This window comes from Onychostoma macrolepis, chromosome 23 (genome assembly GCF_012432095.1).
Source record: "Onychostoma macrolepis isolate SWU-2019 chromosome 23, ASM1243209v1, whole genome shotgun sequence".
NCBI lineage: Eukaryota > Metazoa > Chordata > Actinopteri > Cypriniformes > Cyprinidae > Onychostoma > Onychostoma macrolepis.
In genome coordinates, this window is record NC_081177.1 from 19618647 (window position 1) to 19631161 (window position 12515).

Genomic DNA, 12515 nt, shown 5'->3' on the forward strand with positions numbered 1-12515 from the left:
GATATTGCTACCATGGTAGTTTTTGGCAGTCAGAGTGACTGTGCTGAAGTTAATGAGTAATAAATGTATAAATAGAAGTATCAGCCCAGCCTCTAACATGAATGAGGTAGCAGGAAGTGAACTGAGCTACTAAGCCAAAGAAATATACACGCACGTACTTTCTCTCAATCACCTCCCCTCTGTTCACTTCACTGCACCAACCTAAAGAGGAAAAGCGTCCCGTTTACTGTGCTCGGCTTGTTTACATTCCTTCCCATCACATTTACACCATTTTTTCAGAAGTCGGTCGTTAGAACGCAGAAAGGTGAGTTAAGACGCGACACTTTTTAATCTAAATGTTGTTATTTGAATTATCGTCAAAGTGATTTTATTCAGTCAGGTATGTGGTACTCGCTGGCTAACCGGAGCTAAACTTAAACGGGCTGCTGCTAACACACTCACGAAGAACAAAGACGTGCTGGTGTTTACTTCGCTGAGCTCGTCATTCAGTTATATTTATTGTATTTGTGTTTTTTAAGGATATTTTGTATCGTACCACCTGGTCATTATTTTTAAGGGAAAGAAATATAACTTTATTCGTGTAATTAGCATGATTGTGCGGTTGCTAACGGAGTTGCCGTGACTAGCTTGAGAGCTAACGTTAAACACAACAAATACAGTCTGTAACAGTCAGACTGCTTTTATGTTGTGTAGTTAAAGGTGACAGTGGCTAAAACCTCAGTTTAGTGTTTAAAACAGATGGCAGGTGCTTTCATCGCCTTGACATTACAGGTTTTGGTTAATTTAGAGCAGAAAATTAAATGTTCATATAGTTGGACATACATTGTTCGGCAGTGAATCACATGTTGATGTTATATTTAGATATTCGCCACGTAACATTCAGACAGCTTTCTTTATGCGGTTTCGTATTTGACGTATTAAATGGTATTAATCCCAAAATGTGTCACTGCTATGAAACCTGGTCCTGTTTTTTTTTTTTTTTTGAGAAACAATTTTTACTTTCGATTATTCCTGTATGTTCAGTCAATAATGGAAGGAACTGAATTATTGATGACAGAATAGAAGAAAATAAACGAACAAACATAGACATAGATGAGTGATGCTGAACAAAGGCTAATTTATAACCTAGTTTTTCCTTTGGTTTTTTTGGTTGAAGGGACTTTCCCATATGAAGACACCAGTCAGCTGCCTAGTATAATCAACATCAGTTCATCTTTGACGTTTATGTCACGAGGAGACTGAGAAAGGGCTTGTAGTAATAATAAAATATTTAAAGCATTTATTTCATGACAGCCCAAAAGCTATGGATGGGATATTTCCACATGGATCCTTTGCCTGACTCAGTCAATAGAGTTACAGACTGTTGCCATGGGAGAGTCGTTTATTATGCTCAGCACTCATTCAGTCTGCCTGAAAATTAGCTTTGCCCATTTCTCCCCCATACCAAAGGCCCCTCACCCACTCACCCGGACAGTTATCCGCTGGCTTTGTCCCTAACTTGAGATTTTTTCTGCAGTTGCACTGAAAGTAGACCATATTTAGGCAGTGTGAAATCATTCTGCTGCTTCTGCTTTATCCTGCATTAGTTTTGTGTGATTTATTCAGATTTACACTGATAGGGTTCTTATAGTTTACAATTGAGTTTTTATTCCGTTATTATGCATCTAAAACTAAAATGATTTGTGTTCACTTTATTATGTACTAATTAATTTTAAAGTCATGAAAATGTAGTATATTTTGTTTCTTCATTATTAATTTTTTTTATTCATGTTTCAGTTTTTGTACAAGTTGGCATGAAATGAAAATTCAGCCTATGCTAATTTCTAAATGTTTGTTATTGATCTTATGCATATCATAACTTAAGCCGGACTCGTCCATTTATTTCTTCCACATAAAATCCGACTGCAAGCAGATCTGTCTCTCAAAAACCCAGCCCTACAGCTTGTTCTTTTTCTATAATTTGTTTTGCTGGGATGTACGTCGTAATATGGAAAAGAAAAATCTGTAACTACTTCATGAAATGAAAATAACACTGATAACAGGTGTTAACCTCAGATGACTTACAGCCTTAGTGATGAGATTCCCAGTCGTTCTGTATTCCTGCTTTATTTATGACACACTTTGTGCCCAGTCGATTCACTTAATTTCATGCGAGTAGCTGAACTAGATACAATAGAGGCACACATGTCTGCGAGAAGATTACTCACTGTCTCCATTAGTCCACTATTTGGAGACATCTCTACTTTATTGGAGTGCTCTTGACAGGAAATAATGGCCCTTTAGTGTCACAGAGACATTTTTATGCGATGAGAAACAGTGTTTGTGTGGAAGGAGCCTGTCAGATATTTTTAGTGCTTGTTTTTGATATTGCGGTTGAAACATCAACAGATGTTTCAGTGCATGTGTTTGCTTTGTGTGTGTTTGTGACGTCAAAAAGCAGTAGGCTATGTGTTGGTTTGCATGAGCTGTTCTGTGTGCACTGGTGTGGGAGTTTATTCATGAGGATGTGGGCGAGAGTTTTCTTCCCCCCCCCCCTATGTTATGGTCATGTCTGTCTGTGAGTGTTTCACAGATTTGTGCGATAATGTGAACGTGTAGGAGCATGTAGTGCTTTAACTTGAGTCTTAAATCTGATGTTATGGAATAAGCAGCTCCAGAGTCTCTTTAATCTGTTTGTAAACCTGTATGTTCCTACATGCATTAAAGAGTTGAATAAGTCTCCAGGCTGTTTGTTGAGTTTCAGTCGCTGGCTGTATTCAAATCAGGCCGATTGTTGCCAGATAGTTCTCGTATCTCATTTCAGTTTAGTTCCTATCCAGTAATCTACTAACTATCTCCATTAGTATGTGGAATGTCTCTTCAGGGAAGTGAGGCAATGTGCCATTTCTCTTATTTGCCAACGTTCAACCATGTCTTCCTACATTTGTTTTCCTGTAACTTGATGTTTCTTGCTAGAAATTAGTTTTTTGAAGACCTATGTCTAACCATATCTCCTGTAGGGCAGTGTATATGTTTACAGCCTTGTCTTTTGTATTTGTGATGCCGTCATGTTTAGTTACACTCATGTTTAAGGTTTCATGATGCGTTTATATTTAGATGCTTTAGGCTTTTCTCGTTGAGCAGGGTTTCTGTCATTTCCTGAATCTGGTGTTTGTTTCTGCTGTCGTGACGTTTACAGTGATCTACAGGCAGAGGTTTATTGGCTAAAATGCACAATACGTCATGTGATCACAGTCATATGATTGTGACTAATGCTAGAATCAATCAATCACATGCTTATATTATATCTCTTGTTGGCCTTTCCTCTAGTAACTTATACTTCTCATATTTTCCATTCCTTGTCATCCTTTCTGTCTTTAAGCACTTTAATTTCTTTTTACTACTTTGGCTTACTCTGTCCGTCTCTCCCTTTCCCTTCCCCTTTCCAGTAATGGATGTGTTCCCAGGAAAGCACTTAATTTCTCATTGCTCTTCCACTGTAAGATGAAGAGCACAGTCAGGCAGTGTTTAATGTTTTATTTTGTTTGGATTTGAAATAGTCAGAGCTTTGGCGCTGTAGTAATGATTTCTGGAGATATGTTATTAGCTAAATGTGGAATTGGTGCTCATGTCCTGCCCTGAGCTCTTTAATCATGAACTTTAGTCTCCATTATAAGCTTTTCATTGTATAATATCAATTGGGTTTGTTACATTACATGTAAGGCAATGTTGTAAATGTCCTGAGTGGTCGAACAGCTTATGATGAATATCTCTGAAATGTGTCCTATGTATTTGTGGTAGTGATGTATTGTTGGATGTTTGTTGTTGTAATTATAATGTATGCTCAGTTGCTACTGTCCTCAACTCAATAACTTTGTATTTAACTTTATTTTTGATGGAAATATCTTGATATTGTATAATTTACATATTTAATATAATACAAATGCAATTATATAATATACAATAAATAATAATGTTAATTGCTGTACTTCAGCAATGCTGGAATGGATAAGTAACTGCAACTTTATTACTGACTGAAAGCTGTTAATATGAAGCTGTTGTTGTTATTAAATATAAAATGTAATACAAATATAATAATAATGCTTGACTTATGCAGTGCTAGAATGGATGAATATTTATGCAACTTTATAGTTGACTGAAACCTATTGATATAATTTATCAAATATAATGCAGATATATCATATTATGCATAAAGTAAATATATAAAAACTAGAAAATTATTATAATAGTATTAATTGTCCACAGACAAGAAGTTTGGTTTAACGTAACAATCAACAAACAAACAAACAGCTAATATAGCAATAAAATCAAACATGACATTTCTCTTACATTATTTAATGTAAGCATTTATCCAGCGCAAATAACATTTCTTTTAACATACACATTTTATCAGTTAATGTTTCATCAAACCAGGGGCATAGCCATCAATTCAGAATTGAGGGGGATAGAAGTGTTAAATGTAATATCAGTTGTTTTTTTGTTTTTTTATGACTTTTGTCAAATTGACAGGTTTTGTTTTTCTTATCTCTTACTTTTAATTAGCCAAGAAATCAAATACACTGTTGCATCATGTCCAATAATTTTTGTATTTTCCTAATGACAATTTTATGATTGGTTTGCAGCCCCTGCATATTCTATACCCGTGATCGCTGGTGTTGCTAGCAACATGCTCTACTGATGAGCTATGGAGGCAAGAATTTTAACCAATGCCACCACAGAGCTATTGCCTGGAAAGTTGTGTTAAAGCAGTGTTTTATATGTGCCCCTTCCTCTGTTGTGAAGTGATAGTTACTCCTCTATCTGAAATCAGGAGCAGTCAGAGTTATTGGAGTTATTATAATTTCTGGTGTTTTATCGATGTGTTTTTCTTACATCGAGGATGACTGTGCAGAAGACACAGATGGACTCGCAGGCGGATTGTTTCACAACGTGAAAGCAACGCAACCACAGAGCTAATGCCTGGAGAGCTGTGACACATCTGTCTGTGTGTGTGTGTGTGTGTGTGTGTGTGTGTGTATGTGAGTGAGAGTGATGGGGGTGTTTGAGAGAATCAAATTCATGAAAGTGTCGGTCATGATGGAGCAGCCTGATAAATTCACCATGTTTTTGTTCCTGGGTTGTCATCTTTGTGCTCCTCCTAATATACTCCCTCATCTGTCCTGTCTAATTAGTATAGGTTTCAATTCCCATGTGAGTCATGTGGTTGCTAGTCATCTGAAAAACAAACAAAGGCAATATGGCTCTATATGATCTTGCTCAAAGTATTATTTCCTGTATTTCAACACTTTTAGCTGCACGCTGCCTTGTTTTCTCCATTTTCATGCTGCGACTGTTGTGTTTTTTTCCAGGATGTCATTGTATCCATCCCTAGAGGACCTTAAAGTGGACAAGGTCATTAGGGTAAGCAGTGTTTTACTGGTATACGGTTATAGTATCTATTAGGGCTGCAAGATAATATGTAAACGAATTGCAATTATTTTGCTAAAAAAAAAATAATATCATGATTATTAATCTTAATCTTTTTCGTTTGGGAAATTTCTTTTTACATTTATTGTGCTTTCACATAAGCACAAATTAAGAAAATGTCAACTCGTACGCATGGTTTAATGTACGTTATCTAGTTTCAAGTTTAATTATATTTACCATACATAAATGTTTTCTGTACAGCACATGTATTGTAGCACAGAGTTTGCTTAAGTGCATTTATTCAGCAGCCACAATCACAAAAAAAACATCAACAGTCAAGATTCATGTTTGGATATATCACGAATATCGTAATATCATAAATGCAAATATATTTAATAAGCTTAAATATTCAAGAGAAGCAGAAATCATGATCACGATTAAAATATGAATATTCGTGTGGCCATAGTATTTCTTAATATTTTGATTCCCCTTTATATTTACTTTTTAGTTAATTTTTATTGATTTTATGTATTTTTGTCATTTTTAATTAGTTTTTTTTATAGTTTGTTTAAAAAAAAAATCTAGGCCTAAATTGTTTTCAATTTTATTAAAGTTTAAAATGGTTAAATTGGTTAAGCTCTCTTGCTTGCAACATTTCTCATCCAATATTATTTCATTTCAATTAGCTAGTGTTTTTTAGTAGTATGTGTTTTATTTTAGGATAACACTGAAGATAAGTTGGTGTTTTTAAAGAACTGTTATTGAAGTAAAGTGGATGTTCACATGTGGTTTGCTCCTCTAGGCACAATCCCAGTTTGCCAATGCCACCTCCAGCACCCCAGCCATCACTCAGGGTGTTTACCAGCCACAGCCTGCCACACAGGGGATGCCAAGCTCAAGTGAGTCCTGGCCTATGCCTCTCTGTCTTCCTTTCTTCGCCGTCTGTCTTGCTTCTATCTACCTTATCATGCCATTCTCTCTTTCATTTCTGAAGTGCTGAGTGAGAGCTGTTTTTATAGAGATGAAAGGCTTGCCAATGTTTCGTGCCATTGTCAAACAGGAAATGAAGACATGCCTTAGGGAATCTGGGAGCAGTTCAACAACCTTCCCTACTTCCTTTTTTCAATCTCAGTGTAAAACAAGCGCTCAAGTTTAGGCCCTCTTATCCAGGCAGCACTGCCTTCCACCTTTGTGCTGTGTGCAGCCTCTCAAGACACTGCCAGGATATTACATAACTAGATTGTTAAAAAATGAGTTTTTTTTTTAAGATGGGGGTTCACATAGTACTGTAACTTGTGCTGTAAAGGTGGTGCCTGAAGCTCACGTTATTATAGACTTTACTTTATTATTTGAAGTACTTTTTTCTATTTTAATATATTTAATATTTTATTACTGTGATGCAAATCTGAATTTTCAGCATCATTCCTCCAGTCTTCAGTGTCACATGATCCTTCAGAAATTATTCTAATATACTGATTTGCTACTTAAATATTTAGTATTATTATCAATGTTGAAAACAGTTTAATATTTTTCAAAAATATGAATATTTAATAATTTTGTGGAAACTGATACTTTTTTTTAGGATCCTTTAAAGGCATCATGAACTGCCTTTGTTTTTTATTTTGTACTGTTCTCTGAGGTCCACTTACAATATTATCAATATTTTTACATCAAAAAACTTAATTTAAAAACTTTAAGACTAACATATTGAAACTAACACCCAAAAAACTTCATTTTTGATTTCACGGGACCTTTAAAAATAAAGTTCATCCACTCTGTCCTAACGTTGGGATCAAAAGTAAGGCAACGCAACGACTGTTTTCTTTTTCCACAATTTATTGTTGTCTTCAGAGCATCTTTATCGTTTGTTTGTTTGTTTTTTTTACGTAGACCTGCACGATCGCCTTTCTTGTAAACACTACATGCGTAAATCGGTGGGCGGAGCTAAACAGACAGTGATGATCTTCTGCGGAGGCGGTGCTCATCCACACTATTGCATCATAGAGTAGAACATTCCACAAGCTGTCGTTTTGGCAGACTGCCTGCAGTATAAGCTGTTTTTAGACTAAAGACAAAGATTTGAGTTCTGAATCTTACATGATGTTTTTATAGTACAATGACCTCTTATGTCACAAGAGCTAGGGAATTTTGATTTCTCAGTTCATGACCCCTTTAATAAATAGAAAGTTCAAAAGAAATCTTTTGGGACATTGTACATGTTACTGTCACTTTTGATCCTTGCTGAATAGAAGTAAAAATTTAGAGATGGACTGGTGTGCTAGTTTGTTTGTGTAGGAACATTTCATAGGTGGACATTTTCCTATCTGAAAGCAGGAGGAAAAGAGGGGAGGACTGTAGTCATGACTCAACTCAGGAAATAATTACTGGATGGAAACTTTCATTGCCGGAATCTGAAACCAGCGACTGGCTGAGTGTCGACACTTGAACTCTCTGTTCTTCCCAGTTCTCTGTTTTTCTATGTTGTGCTTTTTTCGCTTGATGCTGTCATAAAACGCACTCAAACAGACTACATTACTATGCTACTTTGTCGGTGTCATATGGAGAATCTAAACTTCAATATGAATCGCCTTCTCTTTCTCTCCCTCTAGCTCTGTATCCCAATCTGGAGGAGCTGGGAGACTATATGGGCCTCAGTCTGAACAGCGATGAGGTCCAGAGAAACCTTGCACTGGTCCCGGTGGCTAACAATGTAAGTGATTGTCACTGAACACACCTGTTTATTTTTAGAGTTCAGTTCCCTCTAAGTATCGGCACTCATAAAGAAATATTTAATATATGCAAACAATGACATTTCAGTCTCAAATGTTTCCCTAGCAGTGCTGTTACTCGTTCCTGGTTTAGTTTGCTCTACAGCCTGTTTTTCCATCTCTGTCACCGTTGCCTTGTACAATATTTTCTCTGTTAAAGCAGCCAAGAGTAATTGTGTAAGCTTTGAAAAAGAGGAGGAGGCGGTGGTTGTGTATGTGCGTTAGCATCTGTGCTTTTGGGAGTTTTTTTATTTTTTTTTATTTTTTTCTGAATAGTTCAAACTGGCCATAGGGTGTCTTATTCTTTTCAGCATCATTCCTGGAAGCAGAGCTCGGAATGACTCATGCACCATAAGGCCTGTGTTGGAGTAATGCTAATGTAGGCTGCTTTCAGAGAGCATGTTAAAAAGATACTCAGTGTTCATAGTACTGAACATTAGACCAGCATCTCCTTTTTTGCATCTCTTTGTGTCAAGTATCCTCATAGCCCCATTAATAAGGCCCAAATACCTCTTAATCAACAAAAAAACACAAATGTATTAATCTTTTCACTAATACTGGATATCATTCAGCATTATCATTAATATTGTTAGTTACTTTATCAATACTGTGGGTGAAAAACCAACTCGCCTTATAGCTCATTCTATTATCAATATCTTGTTTTGTTCCATAAAAAGAAACCGATGAAACACCAGATTTAATCATAGTTATTTAGTCATTTATTCGCATTAGACATTTGGTATCAGTTACCAAACTGTGTGTGTGTGTGTGTGTATGTATATATGTATGTATGTATATGACTTACCTTTTTGACCCTAAACATTTGAACAGTTTTGTAAATATACTATTGTTAATGTTCAATTAATTTGAATTTTACACCCCTCTTATCACTTCCTGTCACAGCTTCTACTGTCCTATCATAATAAAGGCATAAATGCAAATAGATTAAAATATGTAGAAATTAACATGAACCTATATTAATATTTCTAGTTCATATATTAAGTAACATTAAAATTGAAACTTTATTGTAGTATTTAGGTGTTTCTTAGTTATCTTCTACTGACAACATATTTGTAGGTCATGAATTCGTAATAAGCTTTACAGCTTTGACAAGGCAAAATCGATGTCTTTTAGAGAACCCACTGGATGGAAAGTACCGCATTAGACCATTTGCATGGGCCACAGTTAACTTTTCATGTTGTATAATATGTGAACAATGCACTCGCACGTATGAAAATAAATACAAATTTTCTCTTGCTTGGCAGCAAGTGGCAGTGACAAGTTCAGTGGGTGGCATGGTGCGGCCCGTGACTGGTACTGACGTAGGTATCAGGAGGGCAGAGATTCTCCCAGGTCTTCGGGAGGTCATCATCTGCAAAGACCAGGAGGGAAAGGTCGGACTCCGACTCAGAGATATTGATAATGTGAGTAAAGCTCTTTGCATTAAACACTTCCTCAGAGTCATGATTAGTTTCGTGTTTCATTGTTTTGAGTGTGTAATTGGTATGTAGGTTAATTGGTAATATGTTTTAGGGCAGCACACCCTCATTCTGAGCAGATGTGTCATTCTTATCATCACCAGCAAGTAATGTTTGGTTGAGGTGTTATTATCTATCATGCGTGCCATTTCCTCTTTCTGTAGGGAATGTTTGTCCAGCTGGTGCAGGCGAACTCTCCTGCGGCTTTGGGTGGCCTGCGTTTTGGAGATCAGGTTCTGCAGATCAATGGGCAGAACGTTGCTGGCTGGAGCTCAGATAAGGCCCACAAAGCTCTGAAGGCAGCAGCTGAACAGCGCATCGAGCTCATTGTCCGTGACAGGTCAGTCAATTCTATCTATACAGTATTAAAATACACTACCGTTCAAAGGTTTGGGGTTGGTAAGATTTTTTTTTTTCGTCTCATGTTTGCCAAGTCTGATAGAATACAGTAATATTGTGAAATATAGATACTATTTTATATTTGGAAATATTTTAAAATATAATTTATTCCGGAAATGCAAAGCTGAATTTTCAGCATCATTACTCAAGTGTTCAGTGTCACATGATCCTTCATAAATCATTCTAATATGATGATTTGCTGCTCAAAAACATTTCTTATTTATTGTCAGTGTTGAAAACAGTTGTGCTGCTTAATATTTTTGTTGAAGCCATGACAGATTTTTCAGGATACTTTAATGAACGGGAAATTGAGAAAAATTTGAAATTTAAAATCTTTTGTAACAGTGTCACTTTTACTGTAACTTTTGATTAATTAATACATCCTTGCTGATAATAATAATAAAACAATAAATAATGATAATAATACAAATATTAATAATAATAATAAGCCCACATTAACAAAATGTATGTAACAAAATGTAATGACAAATGTATAACAATATTTGTGTAGATCTTTGCTGCCTCCTGGTGGTTATTTGTTATGGTTGTAGTTGAGTTCAGTGTGAATTGGAAACTTCCTGCTTTAGATCCAAGTTAAGCTGTATTAACAACATCTGTGGCAGTTACCACAGAAATAATTTTGAAATAAACAAAAAAACAAACAAAAACCTAAATTCAGTTACAGTAAGGCACTTACAAGCAGTAGGCTAAACATTTTAAATGCCATTTTAATAATATAGCCACAGAACATTATATGTTGGCATGAGACATGAATCACTTAATGACCAAGTTATATACAATATCTTAATCACACAAAAATGGGGGTCAAGTCATTCATGTAAATATAATCTCACAGATGATGCCAAAAAGGCTCATATATCATATTTCTATTTCTATATTTTGTGTTCCAGACCATTCCAGCGCACAGTCACAATGCATAAGGACAGCTCCGGCCACGTGGGCTTCATCTTCAAATCCGGACGCATCACATCTCTAGTGAAGGATGGTTCTGCTGCCCGCAACGGTCTGCTCACCGATCACTACATCTGTGAGATCAACGGCCAGAACGTCATTGGACTCAAGGTGAGAGGGGTCACGGTAGTTTTTTCAGTATATGCCTTTAAATATGCTGTCAAAGCCACAAGCCAGTAAATAAAATTCTGAGATTTGTGGAGTAAATTGTTTTGTTTTCTGTCTACAGGACACTCAGATTAAGGACATCCTGACCACATCTCCCACTGCCATGACCATCACCATCATGCCTAAGTTTATCTACGAGCATATGATTAAGAAGTGAGATCCAGCTTTCTTTTTATACTCATAAGTGATAAAACACAATGACTTTTTTTTTTTTTTTTTTTGCCATTAATGCATTAAATCTGTAAAGCCGAAAAAATAATAATACTCAGTTTCTTGAACCCTGAAGACAAAATCAAAAAAAAATTGCATCCTTTTTTTGAGTATCATATTTGATACAGGCTTTTCATATAGTATAATATAGCAGAATATGGAGTTCACATTTGAGGAGGAAATGCCATAAAACACCTTCTCAAAATGAGCAAAAATATGACATTTGGTGCAGATGCTGATATTTCTATGGCCAAAATGAAAGATGAAATTCTGAAATTCATATTCAAATGATATTTAAATGCATAGTTTTATAATCAAAGCTTTGTAGTATTTATTATGGGGGAAAACATAATGCAATCTAATACAATGAGATGTACAACTGAACAATTCTCAAAAGCCTGACGCATCAAATGTGATGCATTTGAACTTGTCACTGCAGTATAAATATATCAGTCAGATGAAGGCATGTAGTAGATTGTGTACAACAGAAATGTGCATATTTTATTAGCATTGATTATTATATTATCTTGTAGCCAACCTGTTTACAAAGCATTTGGAAAATCATGAATATTGTACAACTCCAAATTCAGTGTAAATAAATGATTTCTTAAAATGCATTAAGATTACAGTTTGACCTGAACAAAACAGACATCAATAATTGAATTGTCATCTCCTGATCATGACAGCCCTAATCTGTATATTCCAGGATGTCAAGTGGTCTGCTGAAGTCATCCATGGATCACTCTGTGCCTGAGGTCTGAACACAGGAGACCATGCACACCCCCTTCCACAATGCCTACAATCTCTAGCCTTCCCATTGGAGCCTTCCACCACATGGGTCGTCTGTCACTGATTGGATAAACCTCCTCAATCACACTCATTTATAACATGTAAAAACGGCCTTTTTTCTATTTCACTTGTTGGCTGTTATCGTTTTGCCTTCTAGTTCTTGATTCTGTCCTACATGTCATTGTTGCCATTGTTTAATTGTTGTCATATTACATGTTATATAATAATAATCCATTGTCATTATTGAGTATTATTATCTGATTGTTTTATTTTGGCTGGGGGGCAAGGGGTTAAAAACTGAACCTGAGCTTCCGTTTTGAAGAGC

The 12515-nt window shown here is 35.9% G+C and overlaps 1 protein-coding gene across 1 annotated transcript; it reads left to right on the forward strand.

Annotated features, from left to right (window-relative positions):
- The first annotated feature begins 103 nt into the window (after window positions 1–103).
- On the forward strand, window positions 104–12433 carry sdcbp2 (syndecan binding protein (syntenin) 2). Its single transcript, XM_058763436.1, has 9 exons — window positions 104–304; window positions 5349–5400; window positions 6209–6305; window positions 8016–8116; window positions 9440–9598; window positions 9817–9992; window positions 10963–11134; window positions 11253–11344; window positions 12108–12433. The coding sequence occupies exons 2-9, from the start codon at window positions 5350–5352 to the stop codon at window positions 12160–12162; spliced, it is 903 nt and encodes a 300-aa protein (XP_058619419.1). The 5' UTR covers window positions 104–304; window position 5349; the 3' UTR covers window positions 12163–12433.
- Window positions 12434–12515: the final 82 nt, after the last annotated feature.